Raw genomic sequence first — 26905 nt, forward strand, 5'->3', positions numbered from 1 at the left:
TTCTAAGTATTCTTGGCTTGTACTTGTGTTTACTATATTGATTGAGTAGCTTATTAAATACTTTTTAAAAACAAACAAACATAATATTACACACTGTCTTATAAACTAACATGTTCAAGTTTAAATAGTAACAAGCTTTCGGGTGGAATAGCTTATAGAGTAAATAAAATAAGCATGGAACTGAACCTAAACTTATACACAGCGATAATAATTCCCTTACCAAAAATACATTTATTCAAGTGTTCTATTAGTATACTTCTTTTAAACTAAAAAGAAGAAAGCATACTTTCAGTCTACATTTTAAATACTTCTCAAAAATATACTTTATGTAGGCCTACTTCTCAGAAATATACTTAATTACACTTAAGTGTACTTGACTTATACTGAGAGAAAAGGCCAAGTATATTTGGCCTATACTTGTACTCAATCTTTTGATCGAGATATACTTAAAAGTTGAATTATTCAAAGAATACTTGCCTTGTAGTTGTGTTAACTCTTTTGATCGAGTAGCCTATTAAATATACTTTTTTTCATATACAGTCTTATGAAACTTACATTGTTTGAAAATATTAATGAAAATATTGATATAAAACAGATATGTTTATAATTCTGCATATCTTAATTTTTGTGCAGGCTAGTCCACTGGTAGTGCACATAGGAATTTACTTTAATTCTACTTTACTCTTTCCCCACCATTGACTGAATTTTCCAGCTATCCATGTTTTCACTGTTATACGGTAAGGGGGCGCTATGACACATCTTCTAGTACAGAATCTCCGGAACAAAACACAGGAGAAGAAGAAGCTGAAACAAGTGATAGAAGATTGCTCACTCAAATGTAAAATAATGTGATCATCAAACATTAAACAGCTTGTAAATCAAAACAGCTTAATGTTTCCAAATAAAATGAAGCGTAACCCATGAAGAGAAAACGACTGTGAAGCTTTGTATGGCGAGTAGATAGTGCCACGGATAACCTCGAAGTCGACAGTCGTGTACTTTTACGTGACAGAAGGGGTACGCCGCACCACAGACGTGACACCAACGTGTGACTCCAACGTCGCATCACAGCACGCCGCGCCACAGACGTGTGACACCAACGTGTGACTCCAACGTCGCACCACAGACGCGTGACACCAACGTGTGACTCCAACGCCGCACCACAGCACGCCGCACCACAGACACGTGACACCAACGTGTGACTCCAACGTCGCACCACAATAAATTAATATCTATTTTTCCCCCTAGCTTTTCTTATCTTTCCTTTGTTGTCTTTCTAATCAATCATTCTTTTCTTGTGTTTTGAAAATATCATTGATACAAATTTTGTATTGTATACAAAGTTGTGTATGACATTAATGTCATCTCTGAATGGTTTACGAACATAATATATATATATTTTTTAAATAATTCACTCACTTTCTACTGGATATGAGGACTATGCAAATTATACACCATCAAAGTCACAAATTTTTGCACAATTATTAACAACAACTTTAAAGATGAACAGATAAATTCATTAATTGTAATCTATAAACATAATATTCTGGAATGTGTCATTCTGAGTTTTTACTTTTGAAGGTGGTAATAATTTTAATTTACACAGTTGACCATAATGGGCGAATATGAAACTATTCACGATATTGTTTTCAGGAGAAGGTGACAAGAAAGTATTTTAATAGCCTATTATTTTCAAGAAATCAACAATGAAAAAATATAAGACAGTCTTTTAGTCACAAAATGTAAAACAATGTAGGTTCATGTTCAAATGTTCAAAACTAGGGCTGTCAGTGTCGACTATTTTAAATAAGTTGACTATTGACTATTTTATTTTAAACTGTTTCACAATTTATAATTAATACAATTTTATACAAACGCTGAGTTTCGGTTAAGTTAGGATGATATGCGCTCCAGTTCACGTGCAAGTGACCGCGCGGGCGCCTCCATATCATGATAATATTGTCTGCTATTTGCTTCTTATTTATCAAATCCAGGCAATTGGTTGATGACAAATTGCTTAAAATTAAGATACAATTTATACAAAACGAAATTCACTTTAAAGAAAGGCTTCCTAAAAAACAAAACTCTTACTCATCTTACTCATGCTGGGGGGGGGGGGGGGGGGGGGGATAACATTATAATATTGTAACAAATATGAAACCAAATGTGCTTATTTAATGGCTGCTACAACATGTCTAAAGACTCTCTATTTGTACAAATTGCTGCACATTCAATTAATTCTGAATTTTGCACACATAAGTTCAAACTAAGGTATTTATTTGTGCATAAAACATCTGCAACATTTATCAAGTTCACGGATAATTGTGCCTGCATTTATAAATCATTATGATACTAAAATCATAATAAAGTAGGCTAGCGTACTATATGTACAAAAAATCAGATGTTTAATTACACGTTAAGAATTTTCCTCCCATATAAACCATTATAAGAACGCTTAATGTGGCTTAATGCAGATTAGAATGTCCCCTTATTATGTCAAAATAACGACTTATTATGTCTAAATAACAGATATTATATCGAAATAACGACTTATTATGTCTAAATAACAGATATTATACCGAAATAACGACGTATTATGTCGAAATAACGAGATATTATGTCGAAAATAACGACTTATGTCGAAATAACGAGATATTATGTTGAAATAAGTACTTAATGAAAACATGTTAAAAAACTTTTACACACTAACGTAACAGCCAATATAGTTAGGCTACATCGGTTTTTGAACAGTAAGATTTTTTTTTAAGTCTCTTCTGCTCACCAAGGCTTCATTTATTTGATTCAAAATACAGCAAAAACAATAATATTGTGAAATATTTATTCAATTTAAACTGTTTCATAATTTATAATTTATACAATTTAAACTTTTCTATTTTAATATATTTTAAAATGCAATTTATTTCTGTGCTGGCAAATTTCAGATAGTTGCTGTTGTTTTGAACTTTCTATTAATCAAATAATCGTAAAAACAAAATTGTACACAATTGTTTTTAACATTGATAATAATCATAAATGTTTCTTGAGCATAAAATCATCATATTACAATGATTCCTGAAGGATCATGTGACATTAAAGACTGGAGTAATGATGCTGAAAATTCAGCTTTGATCGCAGGAATAAATGACATTTTAAAATATATTCAAATAGAAAACAGTTATTTTAAGTTGTATAAATAGCCTATTTCACAATATTACTGTTTAAAATATCTTACCGTTCAAAAACTTTTGACTGTAGCCTAGTGTATCAAACATTGAATAAACTTAGTTATTAAGCACCAGTGGCCCTTTTTGAGAAATGAGTTTACTAATTACTGTAAAAGCAATAGCCTATAACAAGTAGGCTACATCTACTAATGCAAACTTTGAAATGTTTTAAAGGCGAAATACAGAGGGATGAGGTATCAGGCATCTTATTAGGCGACGTACAGAGGGACGACGTGTGTATCAGGCGTCGACGTACCAAGTTCAGACGTCATGATTTTTAAAAACATTTCTCACATATGCCGTCGCCACATCGCCGTCAGTTACATTCCTACTGAGACGTCGCCATAACGTCGCCGCCGGTCTGTCGTCTGTCGTCTCTAATAATCCCATTCAAAAATAGACACGGACTGACGGCGACGGAAGGGTAGACTGCTCCTTCTCCTTCTTCAGGGTAGTCTTAGAAAAGGCATTATCTACTCGCCACAGCTTTGGGGGTGTTGGACTCAATCTCCTCCATCTGTGTTTTGATCATCATTCTGAATCTGATCAAGGCGTAGTCTTTGACAAAAATGAGATTTTCTCATCTTTTTTGTTTAAAATGTTGCCTTTTTTTATGAAACTTACCAACATTCAAGTGTTGATAAAAAAGCATGCATGAAGCTAATACAATGTTTTTAAAATTAAAGTACAGTTAAAGGTATTTTTCAAGTATAAAAAATAACATTTGAACATAGTAGTATAGGCCTACTGCAAGTGCAAAAATTATATATAAATAGTAAACTATAAGTATAATGTTAAGTTCACTTAAAGAAAACTTGTAGTATAAAACTACTAAACTAGTAGTTTACTGAGAGTATACTTCAAAGTTGCTACAAGGATTAAAATAGTAAACTACTAGTATACCCATAAGTTCACTTGCAGTACAAATGAGAAACGTAAACATGAACTAGTTGTGCACTTAAAGTTTACTTCTGTTACACTTATAGTACACTTAAACATATACTTTTATATACTAAAAGTGGGCCAATTTAGTCCCAAGCGGTATTAAAATAGTACACTTACAAGTTTACTACTAGTACATATTGACATTAGTATACTTACTACATAATGTATACTTAAAAATATACTTGAACATTACTTAAATATACTTCATCAAATGAATTTGAAGTATACTTTTTTTTTCGTAAGGGATACCCAGAAGGAAGATGTTATTGATTGCATTTATGTACCTCAGACAGGGGCGTAATTTGTGGGGGGGGTTGGGGGGGAGATAACCCCCCCAATATTTAAATCTATGCATTACAACCCCCCCAATATTTATACCATGATCACATGAAAAATATGCAGACCCAAACTTCAACCCCCCCAATGTTCAAACCAAATCTACGCCCTTGACCTCAGAAGATTCCTCAGCAAATCTAGACACAAATACTGACATACAGTAAAAAATTAGAGCTATAAAATGAGTGTAGAAGTATTCGATTGACTGCAATCTACTGCTGTTACATTTACTGTTGTTCGGCAAATTTTTGCAGTCAATTCAATATAAATCCACACAAATGTGAATTTGGCCTGAAAGCGAAAGATTTCCCCACTCAGGTTTCACAATGGGTTCCAGTTGGTCACACAAATTCACCATGTTGGTCAACAGACCACTTTTTCAGCAGCGCTGGTTCCAGAAATATTTTTTTCCATTAATTTTTTCCAATAGGGGTTTTTAAAAAGGTCTTTGTTAAAGACTTATAAGGCACGAACCAAGCCAATCAGCTACGAGGTGAATCACAGCACTACAAACTTTGATTGGAATCAAAAAAATGTATGAAAATCGAACAAAATTACTAAGGTAGCCTACAAGACTGTGTACTTTAGTGAGGGAAAGAACTACAATCCCATGAACCTTTGCGAACAGCATAATGAATAAATAAAAAAAGTACAAATGTTGATTACACATAAACAGTATATTTTAAGTTTATCGCAAAATATGCATACAGTATTGTGAGAGCTTAGAGAGATAGACTTCACGGGAATTTCGATTACGACTTCATGGGAATGGGTGGAGCTAAAGAGGTATTTTGGAGCAAGTTGCTTTTTTCGACTCACTGATTGGTGGAATTTTCTGTACGGCATTATGGGTAATGTAGTGTTTCACTAGGAATTCTGCTGATAAATGCAGTTATTTTTGAAAAATTAGCTGAAATAACATGACAAGATCAACTTCCCTATGGGGAAATTGAATGGAGTTTTTACTTCCGGAACGCGACTGTTGCACTCTATAGACAATGGACCTTTATTTCCCAAAAAATGTCATTAATGTGACCGTAATGAGCAAGTTTGAGACTTTTCTTAGGAGAAACATCTAAAATGCATGAGACTCTAGCAAAGTCTCAATATTAAAGAGATTTAATTGTAACATTTTCTGTCCAATGGGCAGATTTTTAATAAAAAACCTTTAATAAAATCAGGACACTTCAGGGTTAAAAAAGATTTAAATGAATTTATTTTTCACATTTCTTTAGAGAAATCAGTTACATTTTTTTCTTGATCTCCAAAAATGAAGTATTCATTAAACAGCAGAGAACATTTCACATATATACTTCAAAATAAATACATCATCTGGTCTCTGCTGCAGTAGGACGTCACTTGCAGGGGGAAAAAATACTACTTTAAAACCTGCACTACAAACTGCTCTAAGTACAAAGACTTAAAAATGACAGCAGGCAGGACGGGCCACAGACAGACAGACACAGGACGGCGCCACCACGACCCCTTTATATCGGGGCACGTACCTCAGGGTTAGACTGTCTCATAAGTTACAGAATTGAGGCGAAAGAACACTGTGCAAACCCATCACTTGTTTTTTTCCACTCACTTGTCATGTCTCATACACACACACACACACACACGCACACACACACACACACACACACACACACACACACACACACACACACACGTTTGTGAATGGCAGAATGAGAGCCTCCGTCTGTGAGTGCATTCGTGTTAAGTCACATGTCGTAAAACCACAGTAACGTCTACAGGGCGAACGATCTCTGCACCGATACTTCCTGTTTCACAGACCCTTTCCCTTCACTTCCCTCTCTCTCTCTCTCTCTCTCTCTCTCTCTCTCTCTCTCTCTCTCTCTCTCTCTCTCTCTCTCTCTCGGCTGATGAGTGCCCTTTCCTCTGGAGGTTGGGGAGGTGGGGAGAGTGGAATTGTCAGGATATATTTACATCACTTCCTCTAAGAGCTGGAGCAATACGGGACGTGTCTGTGGGCCTCTTCATATGGACACCTCATATTCTCTCGTGTCCTGTAGAAAATAAACACAAGAGATGCTGTGAGAATTACCACGTTTGATCATGTAAAAAACTCATTGCCCCCACAGGTGATGTTGTTCTCCTAGGTGATTTCCTGGCCCTTGTTATGTGATTCAGGGTGGCTGATTAGGATATTGCTAGGGTTTTCTGGGAGTTGCTAAGTGGTTTGTCAGATGTGTTGGATGATTGCCAATACTTGTGAAGTTGCTAGGGCGCTCTGGGAAGTTGGCAGGGCAGTGCTATGTGGTTCCTACAGTGTTTAAGATGGTTGCTAGGGAGTAGCTAGGTGGTTGCAAGGGTTTTCTGGGAGTTGCTAAGTGGTTTGTCAGATGTTTTGGATGATTGCCAAGACTTATGCGGTTGCTAGGGCGCTCTGGGAAGTTGGCAGGGCAGTGCTATGTGGTGCCTACAGGGTTTAAGATGGTTGCTAGGGAGTTGCTAGGTGGTTGCAAGGGTTTTCTGGGAGTTGCTAAGTGGTTTGCCAGATGTTTTGGATGATTGCCAAGACTTATGCGGTTGCTAGGGCGCTCTGGGAAGTTGGCAGGGCAGTGCTATGTGGTTCCTACAGGGTTTTAGATGGTTGCTAGGGAGTTGCTAGGTGGTTGCAAGGGTTTTCTGGGAGTTGCTAAGTGGTTTGTCAGATGTTTTGGATGATTGCAAAGACTTATGCGGTTGCTAGGGTGCTCAGGGAAGTTGCCAGGGAAGTGTTATGTGGTTCCTAAGCGTTTCTACATGGTTGCTAGGAAGTTGTTAGGTAGTTGCTAGTGTTTTCTGGGAGATGATAAGTGGATTCTCGGATGTTTTGGATGATTGCCAAGACTTATGAGGTTGCTAGGCTGCTCTGGGAAGTTGCCAGGGAAGTGCTATGTGGATCCTAAGCGGTTCTAGATGGTTGCTAGGTGGTTGCTATGGTTTTCTGGGAGTTGCTAAGTGGTTTCTCAGATGTTTTGGATGATTGCCAAGACTTATGTGGTTGCTATGATGCTCTGGGAGGTTGCCAGGGCAGTGCTATGTGGTTCCTACAGGGTTCTAGATGGTTGCTAGGGTTTTCTGGGAGTTGCTAAGTGGTTTCTCAGATGTTTTGGATGATTACCAAAACCTATGCGGTTGCTAGGGTGCTGTGGAAAGTTGCCAGGGAAGTGCTATATGGTTCCTACAGGGTTCTAGATGGTTGCTAGGGTTTTCTGGGAGTTGCTAAGTGGTTTCTCAGATGTTTTGGATGATTGCCAAGACCTATGCGGTTGCTAGGGTGCTCTGGGAGGTTGCCAGGGCAGTGCTATATGGTTCCTACAGGGTTCTAGATGGTTGCTAGGGTTTTCTGGGAGATGCTAAGTGGTTTCTCAGATGTTTTGGATGATTACCAAGACCTATGCGGTTGCTAGGGTGCTCTGGGAAGTTGCCAGGGAAGTGCAATGTGGTTCCTAAGCAGTTGTAGGTGATTGCTAGGGAGTTGTTAGGTGGTCTGGATGATTGCCAAGACCTATGCGGTTGCTAGAGTGCTCTGGGAAGTTGCCAGGGAAGTGCTATATGGTTCCTACAGGGTTCTAGATGGTTGCTATGGAGTTTCTAGGTGGTTGCTAGGGGTTTCTGTGAGTTGTTAAGTGGTTTCTCAAAAGTAGTTCTGGGTGCTTAGGCAGTTGTTAAAATGTTTGGGCTGATTGCCAGGCTGATTAAGCATTTGCTAGGGTGCTCTGGGAGGTTTCCAAGGTGGTGATATGTTCCTATGGAGTTGCTAAGTGGTTGGTTGTTCAGGTGTTTTGGGTGATTGCCAGGACTAGTGTTCTCTGGGAGGTTTTATGTGTTCTATGTGATTGCCAAGGCTTTGTTATGCGGTTGCTAAAACTCTCACCCCTCCAGTCTCGTAGAGGGGGTTGTCAAACTCAGTTTCCACGGTGATTTGGCTGTAGGGATGCGGATACATCAGAGGAAGTCTCAGGTTTGAATGATAACGGCACCTGAGGAACACAGCACCACATGTTCTCTCGTTTCAGCAATGGACAATCATGGTGTCTGTTTTCCCACCCACACATATCATTACACTTCAAGCTATTAAATGCTTTATGAAGAAACCAATCTCATTTCACAACATTATTAGTACAAGCAGCTTTGAGCAGTCTATTAAATGAGCAACAGAACATGTGTAAGTGCTCATGAACACTGGCAGCTCTTTATTGTAGCACAACAGACGGGTTACGGAAGTAAAAACTCCATTCATTTTCTCCATAAGGAAAATTAATTTTGAACGATAACTTATAAACCTCTAAAGACAGGCCTACAGTGTGTATTTACTTCTGTTGAAGCCGTCAGTTCACGTTACTTCAGCTTATTTTTTAAATAATTGTGTTTAACAGTGGAATTCCTGGTGAAAAACTACATTACCCATGATGCTGTACAGAAAATTCCACCAATCAGAGTCAGTCTTGTCTTGTATTGTCTTTTTGTCCAGTTTTCAAAAATGTTTTTGCTTCAAATCAAAGTTTGTAGTGTTCTGATTCACCTTGTAGTCGATTGGCTTAGTTCATGGCTTGTAACTAGGGATGCACGATATATCGGCCACCATATCGGTATCGGCCGATATACGTTCACTTTAACGTTAACGTTATCGGCCCAATAAGAATATTTAGCCGATATATAAAAGCCGATAAATATTGGATTATTTCCTTCAGCTGAGACACTTCAGATGCGTACTGTTCGCCACGATGGTTTTGAATCACTTGAAATATGATTGGAAAATACAGTTAAGTGCAACATACGCAGAGCAAGTCTGTCACATAGGCTATATATAAAATTATAATTGTGTGCTTGGGATATGGCTTTTAATGGTGAGACTTTTTTATTAATATTTATCGGCCAATTTATCGGTTATCGGCTTTCAAATATAAAGAATTATCGGTATCGGACAAAATTTTCATATCAGTGCATCCCTACTTTTAACTCTTTAACAACGACTATTTTAAAATCCCTATGGGAAAAATTAATGAAAAAATACTTCCAGAACCAGCGCTGCTGAAAAAGGGGCTAATGCACTCTATTAGTAATACTAACACTTTACACAGTATATTGCTCACCTTGTGACATAGATGTAGGCCCCTCCCAGTAAAACAGACACTAGCAACACTAGTATAAATATTGCTAGAGCCATACTTCCCCCATCAAAGGAAGAGTCTGCAGTAGCCTCAGCCACTAGACAAGATACAAAGATGAAATACATTAAGAATTAATTTTCGCCTGCTTTACCCACAACAACAACCATCAAAACTTTATAAAAACTTTATAAAACAAGGGTAACAATGGGTAAACACTGAGATACAGTACATCTATAAAATTCAAACCTTTGCTTACATTAGTACATTAAACAATAAAACTTACCCTCTAGTGCATGATTGCCAGAACATTCATGATTGACTGAAAATATTAGGAGAAAATAATATATATTTCAGCTTTTAATATATGATATAATAATATAATAAAACAATAACAATGAACATGAAAATTAATTTTGTTTTTATGTAGTATTCACATCACAGATATTTACATATTTTATTTGAATATTCATTAAATATCTGTTATGCAGCTTCATTAGGGTATAAATAGAAAACAAACTGCAATTGTAGGGATCAACATTATTTTTTGAAATGTAAAAAAATAATATTAATATTTTTTATAATAAAAAAGAATGATAATAATAATAATAATTCATCTTGGCGTGAGGGATAAACCCCTGTACATTTATATACATACAAATACCTCTGTAAATATCTTTCCTTACCTCTGCAAAGAGGTAATGGACCACTCCAAAATGAGGGATTTCCCAGAATGCACTTGATGGCAATCTCACCAATGAGCTCATAGCCTTGGTAGCACATGAAGGTTAGAGACTCTCCCGGTAGGTAAAGCCTTTTAGACAATATCTGGTAGCCGTTGTCAGGAAGGCCGGGATTCTCACAGGACACGGACTCTTCCGCTATTATACAGTGTAAGAAATAAAATCAGGAATAATTGAGGGATAAAAAAGGGATTTAAATATAAAATACAGAAATTTTGTTACAAAACATTTGTGGGAACTCACAAACGCAATGTGGCAAGCGAGACGTCCAAACAGGGGTGCCGGGTTCTCGACCATAGCAAGTGAGTGTGGCGCCGCCCTGCAGGATAAATCCGGGAACGCAGCTGTACTGGATAGTGGTGCCAACCAAGAGTTTGGGATCAGACAGAGTGCGTGTGGAGTGCTCCACGTGTCCAGGGTCTGTGCAGTACATAACTATTGAGGGGAAGGGATGGAAAAGAGACAAAGCTGAGAAGGATGACATTTGAATCTGCTGAAAGTAAAAGTTCTTCAGACTCCAATTAGCAAAGACACCCAACTATGCTTGACTCACTCTTCTCACAGAACGGAGGCTGGGTGTTCCAGCTTAGGTCCACCTGACAGGTCAGGGTTTCACTGCCCACGAGGTCGTACCCCGGGTCGCACTGATATGTGATGCGAGCTCCGCGCACCAGCGCTGCATGAGACGTGGTCTTCCAGCCGTTCTGGATCTCAGGGAGATCTGGACACGAGTCATTGCGTGATACCTCTGGAAAACAGGGGTAAAATTATTGAACCTCTTCTATTTCTCACGCATAAGTTCTAAATTCGTTTTTTTGTGCATAATTTGTTTATTGACATAATTATATATATTAGTGCTTTCAAATCGATTTGTAAGTTTGTAAGTATACTGTATAATATAGTATATATATATATATATATATATATATACATATATACACACAACTCAATACACAATTTAATACAAAAGTATGTCAAGTATGTATAGGATATATGTTGTCTCATCAAAATTGAAAGTTTTCACCCATATACAGTGTACACGCATACATCTACAAAACCATTCGAATATAAAGTATATACATACATGTGCATAAGAATACGTACATGCTTGTACAGTACTATGGAAGCGTGTTTCCGCTACAAAAAAAAAAAAAAACCGCAACTTATCTCACAATTCATACTTTATAACTTGGAATTAGAAGTTTATATCAAACAAATTCTGATAGAAAAGTCGGAATTGCAAGTTTATAACTCATAAAGTTATAAAGTTATAATATATTATAAAGGGAAATAAAGTCTAAATTGCGAGATATAAACTTGGAATTACAGAGAGAAAAAGTTTAAATTGTGAGATTACCTTTTTTATTTTTCATTCCGTAGCAGAATGAAGCTTTAGCACAGTATCTATACACATTAGATTTGCCTTAAGAGGTGTGTTATTATTTTTTTTAAGCGACTGAACTCACAGTTTATGCCTGGCGAATAATAAAAGTCCCATCTACATAGATTAAAGGAGGGATCTGAGTCATAGAGACCAGAATATCACTTGAGGGTGGATTTTATTGACCTAGGCCAGTAAGTAACCACTTAGCAAACACCAAGAACACTCTGGTGACCACATAGCAAAGCGCTAACAGCTAACAACCACCCGCAACACTCAAGCATCTCGGAGGGACTTATGCACCACTCACCCACTCATTTTTAGGAAATGAAAAATCTAGTTTTTATATTATTTTTAGCCTTTTGAGAATCAAAGAGGCAACTTGAAACCTACACGAACGTGTTGGGTTGGTGTGTAGGAGCATGTGCGCTAACCACTAGGTCAGAGCTCTGACAGCTTTATTCATAAGATTTCAGATCTTGTAGCTGGCAAAATATTTATAAATAAATATAAAAGGTCTGAGAAAATGATTTTTTTATTTAAAAGGCATTCAAAACAGTTTTTCAACAGATCAATTATTCTTAGCATGGCCGGATGTTCGTGTATGATGTTAGCGCAATGCTAATGGGGTTTCCTTTAGATTCCACATTCAATCAGTTCATGAGCGGATTGATCACGAGCAACTTGGCAGCCATTGTGAATTCATAGGGCTTCGGTGACCTTTATTTTCCTGGGAACTTTATCATCTACCATTATACGAACATAAAAAGAGTATCTCTGTCTCTTTAGTTCAAGCCATTACTGGAGATTACATGCAAACATGCTGTGTGTGTGTGTGTGTGTGTGTTTCCTATGGGAGAGGATAGAGACAAAACTAAATGTGAATGAATGAGGGCAGCCAGGAGAGAAGGAGGATAAGAGGATGATGGGAGATGAATAGTTGTGGAAAAAAGCATTGACTGAAATGCATGCAGACCACTTGAGAACATAATGGATCGGTTGAAGTAATTTGAAAAGAAAGAGTTGCATTGAGACTCTCTGTGAGTTCGTGACACTCATACCAGACTGAAAGTTTGTGAATAAAGCTTGTCTTTACAGGCGGAGGTGGGAAAAGAAAAACTGTGACTGACTAATTTAGTTTAGCCAGACTTTTGATTTTCAACAAAGTCTGGTCTAGTGTTGTTATTCTTAACTAAAACTAAAACTACAGCTAAAAACTAAACCAATTAAAATATATATTTTATATAAAAAAAAAATATTTTAAATAAAATAAATATAATAAAAATAAAGCTGAAATAAATTAAATATTTAAATATTAGATGAAATATTGGCAACTAACTGAAATCAAATAAAAACTATTTATACTACTACTATATATACAGTATTTATTGCTTATTTTATTCATTCTTATAAATACATTTTTCTTATAATATATATTTATTATAATTATGTATCAAATATTTTGTTTAATATTACTGTATGCTATATATAAAAATAAGTTGAAGTTGGAGAACTAAAATAAATCTAAAATAAAAATAAATTATAGCTAAATAGAAATATTAAGAAAAATAATATTAAAGTATGTGTTCTCAAAGATAGTTTATATGTTATACAAACAAAACTCTCTTAATCTCCAGAAAATCAGGTTTTGAAAACACTCTTCTAGCCTGTTTGCAAGATGCATGAGACTGAATCTAATTTATGCCTTTTAACTGGTGCCATTAGCTCGAGTGTCCTTACCCATGTAGTTGATGATAAAACCCTCACCCTTCCCGAAGACCAGGCCGGCTGGGTCTGAGTGGAAGGTGATGGTTAGGTCAGGGGTCGAGGAGGACATCTTAAACGGGTTGGTGCCCCCAACATACTGGCCCAATATACGCGTTGTGACCTCATCTCCATCCAAAATGGTTAGCATATCACTGTCGCTCAGATTTAAGCTAATGAGAGAGAGAGAGAGAGAGAGAGGTGAGTGGTGTGGGAGGAAAAGAGAAAATGAACGAGTCATTCAGGCGGTTTGGTGAGTCATCGCTCATTGCATCCAGCAGGTCTGTGGGTTTCAGTGGATTTCAGCATCAGCTTGACGCATCAGCCACCAGAGCAGCTAAACCCGCAGACTTCGCTGTTGTTCTCAGAACAGAATGTTCCAGACGGACTTACAGCTGCACGTCCAGCAGAACGCGCTTGTCCTCGCCGACGTGAATCCTCCAGCTGCAGTCCTCGCCCTCCCCGTACCATTCGGGCCAGTTTGGGGACAGAATAACGCCGCTGGGGCCGGACAGGTCACCGCCACAGAGAGCTGCAGAGTCCACATACACACGTGTCACATTGATTTCTCTGTCACATTGTTGTCTCATGAATCAGTGGAACAAATTTCAAAAGTCTGTCATGTCACAATTAGCATCTTTATAATATATATATATATACACACACACACACAATATTTATTTAATATTAGTATTAATATATTACATGCAATTTTATTTGTAAATATATATATGATATTAAATGGGTATATAATTACAATTATCTATGTAATTATAAATACATGTATATTATAAGTGCATATTCTAAAAAAATGATATACAATATTTATTTAATATTAGTATTAATATATTACATGCAATTTTATTTGTAATTATATATATATATATATATATATATATATATTTGATATTAAATGGGTATATAATTACAATTATCTATGTAATTATAAATACATGTATGTGTATATATATATACACACAGTAATTTATTTTTAATATTTATTAATAATATATTTATTATATTTATGTTTTCAAATATTGTCTTTAATATCAGCAAGTATGTAATTTGGTATTAAATCGGTATATAATTACAAATAATTATAATTAAATAAATAACTGTCTAATAGTTATTAAAAACAGTGTACATATAATATAAAGTGTAAGTTAATTTATACATTGACACACACATTCACAAACATATATATATATAAAAATATTTTTTTCATTATTCTCTGAAGTGTGTCCTGTGCATTCGGTTGTGTAAATGTGCATTTCGATATTAATTGCATGTGACATCCAAGCGATATCAAGCATGTGTAATACATCACGTGGGGTCGACCAGTGTTATGTTCAGCTGTTATCTATTTTGACCTATTGTCAGTCACAGAAAACCTCCTTTATCCTATCTAAAGATGAATTACAACAAGGTTAAATATAGAGCAATAACTAATACTCATCCACTACCCGATGATTAGGCCGTGAAAATATTCATCAGCCTAGCAGCAAAAAATATGAAATTCTAAAAAGCACTTCTTAGATGAAAGGCTGTTTTTGGATATTAACATGCCATTAACATTCAATGCAATTACCATAACATAATTAGAGTAGAAGTGCCAATTAGCTGCTAATCTGCCATCCCATGACATTTAGTAAAGGATTAATGTTATCTTGTAGTGATGTGCATTATGTAACGTAGTGTGCCGTAGTGTGATGATCTACCTTTACAGAGGGGCTCTGTGTCATTCCAGTAGGGGTCTCGTGTGTTGATGCACTCAATGACGGGCGGGCCCTGCTCCAGCGAGTGCCCGGGGTCACAGGTGAACTGCACCACCGTCCCAACGCCGTAAGTCGGGTCTGTCGTGCTGAAGTTTCCATTTTGGATGTACGGCTCATAGCAGTGGCCCTTCTCGAATGCTAAACGTGAAGAATTAGAAGTTCTGTTAGCTATAGAGTAACAATAAACAATCTAGAGACACATGTTAACCTTAGCTGTTATTTATATATATTAAAATACATTTTATTAAATTAAATTTTACATATATATATTATTATATATGTTAATGCATGAGATAAAAACAAAATAACTTTACAATAATGTTCCATTTGTTTTTTGTTCACATTAGTGAACATGAACTAACAATAAAAAATACTTCTAAAGCATTTATTAATCTTGGTAAATTTTCATTTCAGGATTTACTAATCCATCATTAAAATCAAAAGTTGTATCTTTTTATTATTATTTAATGGACCTGAGCTAACATGAACTAACAATGAACAGTTGCATTTATTAACAGTTGCGTTACCAATTATAAAAAAATACTTGCTTCATAATAAAAAATAGCAATAGTAATAAATGTCTTGCTCATTATGCATTAATAAATGTTTACTAATGAGTCCTTATTGTTACCATAAAAATATTAGGAAAAGACATTAAGATAAAATATCAAACCAAATGTATTTATTTTAAAGCACATTTCAGAAAATGTCACTTTGATTTTGTTTCAAATTATTAAAAATAGGAAAGAGTTCAAATGTTAGTCAAACAGCAGTTTGCAAATTAGGAAAAACTGATCTAATGTTCCTAAAAACTTTATCTAATACAATGGAATTCATACATTTTTAAGTGTTTTGGGCCGCTGTACATTCAGTTTGATGAATCCGCCCAACATATTCAGTGTCGCAGAGATCAAACTGGCGTACCTTCGTAACGTATATTAAAGCCAGTGTTGTGACTGTTAGGTTGGTCTGTTATAAACTGGACCCGAACAGCCGGGCCTTCGCTGATCACTCCCTCGAACGGGATCGGGCCGCCTCGGCCGGAATCAAACAGGACCACCGATCCTGCGTCGAGGCCGCTCCATAAGACAAGCCTGTGTCATGGGAGAAAGGCTGAGCCTCTTATATACATATAAAAAGAATGCATTGCAATGCTTTAGATGATACGTGCATTTACCTGTCTGTCGGACCCAACACCATTCTCTCCAGATGCAGGTGCAGCCTTTGGCCATTAGGAGCCTCCAGGGACCAAGAGCAGCTGCGGTCCAGGGTGCTGTTAGGGCCCGAGTGGGGGGAGGGGGACAGAACGCGGCCCACCAGGGCGTTTTTTACAACCCCGCCACACAAAGCTTCAAAAGAACATGTGCCAATAAGAGCCAGGCTTATGATTCACTTTTTAAAATAAACAATAAAAGAAAGTATAATATTAAATGTGTTTATATATATATATATATATATATTTAAAATTGTATCTATATTTTAATTATAAAAATAGATTTATAAATAATAATTATTTCATTTTTTTAATAATATAAATATAAAAAAATGTATTTTTATTAATTGTTTTATAAATTATTTTCATAACAATTTCAAATTATATACATATATACTGTACATATGTATATAATTTGAAATTGTTATGAAAATAATTTATAAAACAATTTATAAAAATACATTTTTTTATATTTTTTTATATATTAAAATATATATTAACTTAAAATATAAATTCTTTTCAGATAGAAAAAAATAAATATAAAATAAAAATGAAATATTTATTATATATAAATGACGATATATGGGCTAAGCCAAAATTGCGTATTTTTGTGATAATAAAACCACAGAGAATTATGTTGTATATAATTAGTCAAAAAGGCAAAGATCTCTGTGTGCTCAACTGAGATCTGGTGTTTTACCTTTGTTGAAACAGGACGATACGTTAATTTAGAAGAGGAAAAACGGATGTGTCCCACATGTTGTTTGAATGATATAGAAAATGAGTTCCATTTTGTTTTCTATTATTGTGAACAGCGTGATTTTCTGTTTTGTAGGATAAATCAGAGATTGATTTGGTAAACATGGATGATGCTCAAAGACTGAGATGGCTGTTCACATGTGAAACATATAAAGTAGCCAATTATCTTGGGAAAGCATGGGAGAAGAGGAAAAAAGCTCTTTATCGAGATGATCTGTAGATTTTGCCCATGCCCAAGTCTCTAGATATGACTCTGGTATCTCCATCAATGTAAAGTCTATGGGATTTTTTTGCCCATTTTATTTCTCTTCGAGGTGAGAATATGTTTAGAATATAAGTTTAATACATAGTGTTAGGGGTTTGTTCAAATGAATACTAATTATTAATATTAACATTTCAGCACTTTTCCCAGCAGTTCCTGTGATTCTCCGAGTCTCACCCCTGCAGCTCGGCTCGCGTTGGCTCCACACAGGCAGCGAGGCATTGAGGCATGTGAGGGTGGCGTCCCCCTGCAGGTGGTATCCCATGTGACACTGGAAATGAGCCGTGCCTCCGGGATGCAGATCTTTTACTGACACCTCCCCAAAATGAGGCCGTCGAGGTAGGGCACAACTCAGGCGAAAAACTGCACAAGAAAGATCAGATTATCCTTTTTAAAATTCTCCCTTTATGAGATATGAGTAAATAATGATGGATATTTTGGAGGGTGAACTATTTGTTGAATCATTTATGAGTAAAATGTATGATAATTCCACTCGAGAACACTAATCAAAAGAAATTGCAACTGAGGCAGCACGAGAAAGCCTTGTGAAATGAGCCCTGGAGTGAAACTACAACATTAGCCGGTTAATGGACATGGCAGAAGCTATCGAGTTAGATAACCGAGCAAATTAAACAAACAGAGAATTTTTCAATAAAAAGTTTGAAGGCAAAGTAAATTACTGAGACTTCTGGATGAGGAGCATTTTTAACATTTACACAAGCACCTGTGGGATTCATTACCGTAATATTACATAAACTTCACAGTTTTATGTAAAAGAGCAATTATCTCCACAAATCCCAAAGATGCCCTGTTTAATGCATAAGTGGCTTGTTTTGAAAGACTCACTTTGATAATGCAGCTGGAACATGCCGACTCCTCCCTCTGGAGACGAGCAGTAGAACACGGACAGCGTGTTGGTTGGACTGCGGATCACCTGACCTTCCACCAGAAGCGTCTGATTGGCCAGTACGAGCAAGGCTCCGCCTTCATCTACACCTCTGATTGACAGCTGCTCGCCCTCTGACAGGTTGACACTTTTGACCTACAACAAAGGAATGCCAAGCATCTTGTAAGAAAACCACAATACATTAAGAAGTATGCAGAGCATGTACAGTACGACATTCACATTAACATATTATCAAGGTCACTTGAGAACAAAAAAGTAATGTGTACTGTGGTACATTGATGGTATCTGATGATAACACCATGGTACTTCCATGTAACAGTAATTCTCAAAATATTTAATCAATAAAATGACTTCAAATAGTCAAGAAACTTCAATATAAGTGTCCGTGTGTGTGTGTGTGTGTGTGTGAAATTATTATTTTTGTTTGTACCAAATTTTATACTCTGTGTTTCATACTGATATTAATCAAAATATTTGATACAAAATTATATTTATAATAATAAAAACAAAAATGACAATACTGTAAATACATACATATATATATATATATATATATATATATATATATATATATATATATATGTGTGTGTGTGTGTGTGTGTGTGTATGTGTGTGTGTGTGTGTGTGTGTGTGTGTGTGTGTGTGTGTGTGTGTAAATACAAAAAAAAAAACCCACATAATCAACATCACAAAATTGAAAATATAAAACATTTCAAAGGTTGTTCAAAAGTTTACATAGTGATTTTTCACACCATGTTAAAAAGTTATTAATTTAAATACATCGTTTTAAATGTGTCATTGGTGTTACATTGCATAATTTTCATTGAATTTTTTTTTTTATCATTTAATAAAACCATTCCAGAGGCAGAGAAAATTAATGACAGGAACAACATGTTTTTCTTTGAAACAACATGCACCAATAAACAGTGCACAATAAAAGCAATAATGTGCATTAAGGAAATAAAAAGTGTGCATTTTGATTTCACGTTTAAAGCATATCACGGCCAGCATGGATTATCCATATCTCATCTGATCCCATGAGGACAGTGTGTGTGTACATACCAAATGAATTGGAAGTGTTTTAATCTCTTGAGACAGAATATTTAACAAACACACAGACACACAGCAGGCCTTTGGCTGTGGATTAAAGTGGTAATTGGAGATTATGTGACGGGCATGAATTATCCGCAGAGGGAGAGCGGACGTGGACACGGGATTACAGCAGGCAACACGCGGGCACTGCGGCAACAAGCCCCCGTTTCTCTCATTAACATCTGCTTGTGTGGCTCCGGCTCTCTGGGAACACACTGCTGCTGCCGGCCCAGAGTGCTCAACTCCAGTAATTAGATCCCTGCAATTACACCATCCGCCACTAGAGGGCACGTTCGACTGGACACAGAGTTGTTAAGCGCAGTCACCTGTATCCGAGCGAGGGTGTTGGGAAAATGTGCTAGGCACAGGAGAAATGAGATTGCATTGCAGGAAAAAAAAAAAAGAAAAAGCTTGTTAGGCAGCAGATTGCATTTCCAGATAACTCCCTCGGGGCCACATGCTGTGGTCGGTGTTCTGCAGCTGGTTATTTGTTGAATTACACAGTCTATTAGCATGTCATTTAAAGAGATTCATGCATTAACAGGTGCCTATTCAGTCAAGAGAAACCAGCGCAGTTTGTCATATCGTTTGAAGGAGGGGGAAAGTATGATTTATGGATGCAATATTCAAACCTCGTATTAAAAGGTCTGCAAATCTGAACCCCGAAGAGCTGTAAGTGTACCTGTAGCTCCACGCCGTAGCCTGTGTACACCGTCGCTGTGTACGTGCACTGCAGGAACGCTCCTTCGGGAAGAGGAGGATCGTCTGAGGAATCGATGTAGCCCTCTGGGTCGGTGAAATTGACCCTGCAGTTTGTTACAGCTGCAGGAAAATGCCAGACAGACGACATTAAAAAAGCCAACTGTTCATCTGAGAATTTCTAAAAAGGGGATTTGAGAAGGAAAACAACAGTCAGGAGAAACATCTACATCATTGAGCTGTACGCTTCAGGTCAAAAGTTTCAAACTAGCTATGTTTTCATTCAAGGTGGAAATTTTATTCATGGGGAAATTTTGCGAAACAATTCAAGAGAACAAGAGAACAAAATCACTTCTGTCGCAAATATATCTTGTGCAGCTATTTATGCTAAGTGTAAATTGATACTGTTTGCAACAAGTATAATTAGCAACAAATATCTTGTTTACACTAATGCAAAAAGTGACAGATGCTATTAACACAAAATGTCATGTAATATGCTGTTATTAGTACTAAAAATAAAATTGTGCAATCGGTGCAAATAGACACTGGCTTGAATAATTATGATAAATTACTTTATACAGAACATTACAGTTTAGAGCGCATTGACAAAATGTTTGTCATCACAACAGATACTGGATAGTAGCAGTGTTATTTTTTCAGAATTATTACTCATTTGATATTATTTCTATGAAATGATAGTCTGGGTCGACATTTGATTCAGTAACATTAGGCAGTTTTGATTTATGCTGTTAAATGTTAATGATCGCGTTATTTTACATATGCATTCCCTACATATGATATCGCTTGTTTCTGCTTCTTCTTCGCCTGTGTTTTGATCAGGAGATTCAGTACTCGTTCAGAAGATGTGTAATAGCGCCCCCTACCATATAACAGTGAAAACACAGAAAGCTGAACATTTCCGTCAATGGCGGGGAAAGAGTTTAGTAGCTTGTTCCGTAACTTTGTTTTTAGTGCTTGCAGAGCCCGTCTACGGAGAGCCTGGTCACTCCCTATTAAGTCCTATTGTACCGAATGTTGGTTGTAGTTCCACCAGAGTTCCACTAGGGGCGATCGCCCATGAGTGCAAAATGAATGGGAGTCTATGGGGCTAGACGGCTAAATTTGTCTCTTTCACCCGATTGCCGTTGAGAAATCTTAGATTTGATTGTAGGTTTTGCAAGTTCAACATGGGTTATAGGTCGAAAGTTGAATGAACGAGTACTTATGTCCTTTCGATTTCTTACAGGTTGAGTTGTTGTTGCCCATAACACGCTAGCATTCTGCTAATGAACGCTGATTGGTCAGTGAAGGACTGATTACGACCAGAGATACCGCTTGATGGTATTATTTAGGCTTTAATTTCAATTACACAATAAAACAATTTTTAATAGTTTTAGTTAACAATAGGTGTGTTCGTCTTAAAGCGCTGTATGACATCGAAGTACCGCGGGAGCAATTCGAAATAATGCTTTCTCGTCTCCTCTTGTGGTACTTTGGTGTCAAACACCGAACAGTCTCCGCAAGTCGAACACACCTAAAAAAAAAACACTGCATCTGAGCAAATTATTCAGTCACATGACTTGAGGCACAGTCACATGACTTTTTTTGACGTGCATGTCTCCACTTCAAGTGAGCATGTTTTTATGCGCATTCTGGATATTTGATTCAGATCTTTGGGTTTCCACCCAGCACTTTTTAAGCAATCTCAGAACATTTGCATAAAAAGTGAATGGAAACCCAGCTAGCCAATGATTTTCAGTGGGAAAGCAACCATACGTCATTCACTTTCACTGAGAGTGGGCGAGACTGTGCTGGTAATGCGATGAAGTTAATTCGAGGTCAACTATATGTAAATGTGCAGCAGCATGAGGAACAATTAGCAACCGACAGTAGAATGACTCATTCGTGATTCAGGTTTCTCTGAAACTCGGTCTTACCTGAGGTGAGAACACCAGACACAGTGGTGGGAACCGCATCGGTGAGCGAAGGCTTGGTGTGTGCCGTTGGAGCATCGGTATCCCAGCTCGGGGTTGCGACGGCCTCCGGGGGTTCGGTGGGGAGGTCGTAGGCTGGAGGTAAAGTGGAGTGTGCAGGGAGCATCTTCTTCAGGAAGGGCTGGTCGGGGGACAGGGCATCTGCTCCGGCCTCGAGCCCCTTCCCCAACATGGGCATCAGATTAGGGGGTAAACCACTGGGAAGAGTCACACCCTTCTGAGCCAGAAGATGATCCTTGCCTGACAGGACAGACTCTAGAAAGTCCTGCCCCATGGATGCAACTCCTCTTGGGGTTTCTTTAGGGGCTGGTACCTGCATCACTGGAGTGAGGCTGGGCGGAGGGGTCAAATCGGTCTCATCTGGGACAAAGAAAAAGAGTTTGAGAACAATTAGTCGGGAGTAACCAAGTTGTTTCCTGCAAACTTAACTGATATCCCACTTGCTTGTCCAAGACAGCAATGGAGTGCAAATTGCTCTGCTTCTCAAACTTGTCTCATGAGAAAAAGAGCCCAGTAAGAGATCTCATGTCTAAATGTCAAGATAAGTCTGCACACAAAAGTCTGAACATTTCTCATCAAATACTTCCAAGTTCAGATCATCTGAGCTGCTATCCAAACTTTTATAGCGCTATATTCTGAAATCGCATACTATGAGTAGGTACATATTTTGAATATAGCGACAGATATTTTTTTTTAAATGTTCTATATGAATGTAATCCGAACATTCTACATTAGCCATGTTGTCGTAGTCATGTGATCTACCAGGGTTAATTACGTCATGCCATTAAGAAAACCTTTCCCGTGGCCTCATGGGAAATTTTCCATTGTAAAACGATTTAAAATGTTTGGTAATTCAAATAGAGCTAAAATATAACAAAATAAAATAAATGTTATATTTAGATTTTAAAATTAAACTAAATTATAATTTTTTTAATTTTGCCTTGGCAAGGCAACTAACTTTTTAGTTTAAGGTAAAAACTAACACTGAACTAAAACTAAAACTAAAAAATGTAATTAAAACTAAATAGTAACATTTAAAAAAAAACTAATAAAAATGACAAAAACACATTTACAAAAACAAGTAAAATCTGAAAATATAAAAATAAAATATTGTTCATATGAAATACTTCATAAAAAATACTAAAATAACACTGCTCTGTAATGTACCTTTAAAACATGGTGTCACATGTCACCATTTTTCACTGGCTCCACCACAAAAAATATTGACATTTTATTTGCAATAAAATATTTCATGTGTAAAGATAAAAGAAAAAGTATTCTTAACAACCATTTACCGCAAATAATTTGCTACACATAATGATAAAAAATAGCAGGATATTTAAAACCATAATATAACTTTCTAAGTTTAAGAAATTGTAGAAAAATGTAAGACATTTTTTCCATTTTCTGAAGGTGTGAGTGGAAGTCTTGTGAGCAATAAAAATCAACCTCTGAGCTATACAATTTTCCTCTGGAAAAGCATGTTGCCAAACACATAAGTGCAATACTACGCATGATTTGCGATGAGGTTCTGGTAAAGTGCAGGCTTCCACGGCTGTGTTCATTCTGGGCAGTCTCACTGATGAGGGGTCGGTGTAAAAGAGGAGGGAGTTCAAGCTAAAGGGGAATCTAGTTTTCACAGCACCATTCTGGGTCTGTCAGGATGAGTGGACCACTGCCAGGACTGCAAGTTAGTCAAACTCTCTCTCTTTCTGTGCGGCTGATTCAGGTTTGCAGACAGTCCTTCACGGGGAGGATGGACTGGAACGCAAATGAAGCGTGTCGGAGAAACGACGCCGTAAGAAATGCGCCGACACGCCGTTTCCTACGTGTGTTAATATGTGGAGCTTCACCTCCTGCGTGCCAACCCACCTCCTGAACTCATTCTCATGCCCACCGAGACACCTCAACCTTTCATTTTCTGCCAAAAAGGATGTCAATGAGCCAGTTAGACATAAAAAGTGACATCAAATTTTCATGTTTAAATTGGACTTTAACCAAAAAAGATTTTTTTCTGCACTATATATAGTCCCACATACAGTAAGGATCCAAAAGTATGCACATTAAAAATTTGGAATTTTATATATATATATATATATATATATATAAAATGATCATAATAATAAAAAAAAAATTCCATATATATAGTGTGAAATTACATTACAATACAATATACTAAATCTTTCCATATCAAACTAATTCAGATGCATACGACTTCTAATCTCTGTTGGCTTTTTCACCACAGTGGCCATTCCTCAAGGTAAAAAAAGAGGAAGTGCCTGATCAATTAAATCACTCCGGCGAAAAAAGCTATTACCCTCGGAGAGTGATGGAGTGTTGTCCACGGACGTTGTCTGAGCAATAAAACATGTAATGAAAGCGAGTACAAGAGGAAAGCACCTGATGTGGCGTGCACAGCGCCACTTTGTCCTCCAGTGAAAGTGAATTGGTCCATGTGCATTGTACATGCACTTCTGTTCAATATAAGCAATTCTGAATTTATTAGAGATTCAAACAAGAAGACAGTTGACTACTTGATTTATAACAAATATATTTAAAGGTGTCATGAAATGGATTTAGATTTTTATATATATATATATATATATATATATATATATATATATATATATGTTTCTTGAGGTTCATAAATGTTGATAAAAGTTTTTTTTTGTACGCAGAAAAACTCTGTCTGAAATTATCTGTTTTAATGCGCGGCTCCTTTAAGGCTTGTCAGTAAACAGCCACTATTATGATTGGCTTGCGTCACTGCATAGGAAACAGCATCAACGCCCACTTGCTATTAAAAACATGATCCACATAAAACCGTCAAAGCATTATGAAATCGTTTGCTTGTGATGCAGCTGCTGTCAGATCCAGTACAGTTGGCTGCTTCATCTTTCAGCAAACGTTTCTTTGCAAACTCTCCATTACACTGTGCCTCGGTAAATGACTGAACGGCAGTGGGCGGGGCCTATCTATTCGACTAATCTTCGAAGTCTTGCTCTAGAACAGGGATTCCCAAAGTGGGAACCGCTGCTCTAGAAGCAGTCATATGCAAATGTATTTGCCCATGTGATGCCACAGATCCCACAATATCCAAATGAAGCATTTTCGAGCTAGGTTAACCTTCTGATGCTCTTCGTGTGGTAGTCAAAAATAATGCATTTTTTATATTTCAATAAAATTATTTTTAGGGGATTTTATTGTATTAAATTATATCTATGCTATAGTTATAAAATCCATTTATTCACTTTTTGAGCATAGACCTGAAAATTAAATTTCCAATTTAAACTGTTGTAAATCTTGAATGCTTTGGAACACATACTCTTAAGTTTGATCTCTTTTCAAAGACGACACGTGGTAAATTATTGAAAAAAAGTTACTGAATTTTATGTTTATTGTTATGAAAAATGCACGAAAATACTATTTAAAATTTTTATATGAAAAATATACATTTTCAAAAATATATATTTTTAAAACTGCAAGAAAATCAAAGCCATAAATCTACAACAAGTTGGGTTCCAAATTTGAGCTCGATATCACAAAAAAATTAGCTTTCAGTAAGATTTTGTTTGGCTGCAGTACCAAAAGTTTCCATTAGATGAAATTTGTCTCCCATTCATTTTCAACGCGCAAAAGAGCACAAGTATGACTATTTTTTTCAGGACCATTTAACCTTTTCGAATCATGTCCATGTTTTTTTTTTGTGTGTGTGTTCACATAGCAAATGCCAAAACATTTACCAAGTTTTACCAAATTTACCGTAAGTAAAAATGTAAAAAAAAAAAAAAAAAAACGGGTTAAATAGATGTTTTGTTTATATTGAGGCGGATGTTAAGCAATGAAACTTACAGGATGTCTTGATTTTGTTTTTAGGTTTTCTACTAATGTAAAAAACAAAAACAAAAAAAACATTGTTTTTCACATATTTGTTGCAGCTCCTCTCTTCTGATTGGTTGCAGCTCTGATTGGTCGGCTGGACCAGTGTGTTGTGATTGGTCAACTGCTTAGAGTGTGTTTGGGAAATGTCACGCCCCATACCATAACTGCGAGTTTAATGCACTACTACCAACTCAACCAGACCCCGCCCCCTTTTTTTTTTGCATATTCCATGGGCGGGAATTATTTAAATGAGGAGAAGAAAACTCAAGACTACAATGGAGGCGTTTCAGGGAGTTCAGAAACACTGACACTGATATAGAGAATAACTCCCACTGGAGGGACTTTGTGCTTTGTGACTTTGCAGAGCTTTTTCATGCTGAAACAGCAACATTACACATACACATTAAAGAAAGATGAAAATGTAAAAAAGCATAATAGGTCCTTTTTAATGGTTCAAAGACCTCTAACATGTCAAAAGATCAGGGAACATTTCATTGCTCATATCATGACCCTCTTAACAGAACTTCAGAAAATGTCTGAAAATATATATTTTGCACACATAGCTCAATTACTTCCAGTAGGAATCAACTTAGTCCTAAAATATCGAAAAGAGAAAAATTTACTCAATCCAGACCGTAATTAAAACACAGTAAGAGTACAGATACAATTAATGTGGATAGTAGCTCAGATAAATTGATCTTAAGAAAAATTTATGAGAAATGTGTTTGAGTTCATCTTTTACCTTTGATTGCTCTCAGATTTGCCGAGATACTAAGTCTGCAGTTTGAGTTATCTTCTGAAACTCTAGA

General features: G+C 36.5%; 1 protein-coding gene across 1 annotated transcript in view; it reads right to left on the bottom strand.

Moving 5' to 3' along the window:
• Positions 1-5700: 5700 nt before the first annotated feature.
• The window catches only part of sez6l (seizure related 6 homolog (mouse)-like), a 45091-nt gene continuing 23886 nt past the window's right edge, over positions 5701-26905 (bottom strand). Inside the window, exons 2-17 of the mRNA XM_079861259.1 lie at positions 22158-22574; positions 20204-20343; positions 18369-18564; positions 17700-17885; positions 16466-16637; positions 16213-16382; positions 15232-15426; positions 13907-14045; positions 13490-13686; positions 10922-11116; positions 10612-10803; positions 10312-10506; positions 9912-9947; positions 9611-9725; positions 8392-8497; positions 5701-6535 (exon numbers count right to left, since the gene is read on the bottom strand). Coding sequence (XP_079717385.1) covers positions 6506-6535; positions 8392-8497; positions 9611-9725; positions 9912-9947; positions 10312-10506; positions 10612-10803; positions 10922-11116; positions 13490-13686; positions 13907-14045; positions 15232-15426; positions 16213-16382; positions 16466-16637; positions 17700-17885; positions 18369-18564; positions 20204-20343; positions 22158-22574 — 2681 coding nt within the window. The 3' untranslated portion in view covers positions 5701-6505. The remainder of the gene's footprint in view (positions 6536-8391; positions 8498-9610; positions 9726-9911; positions 9948-10311; positions 10507-10611; positions 10804-10921; positions 11117-13489; positions 13687-13906; positions 14046-15231; positions 15427-16212; positions 16383-16465; positions 16638-17699; positions 17886-18368; positions 18565-20203; positions 20344-22157; positions 22575-26905) is intronic.

The sequence above is a fragment of the Squalius cephalus genome (assembly GCF_949319135.1).
Source record: "Squalius cephalus genome assembly, chromosome: 24".
Classification (NCBI taxonomy): Eukaryota; Metazoa; Chordata; class Actinopteri; order Cypriniformes; family Leuciscidae; genus Squalius; species Squalius cephalus.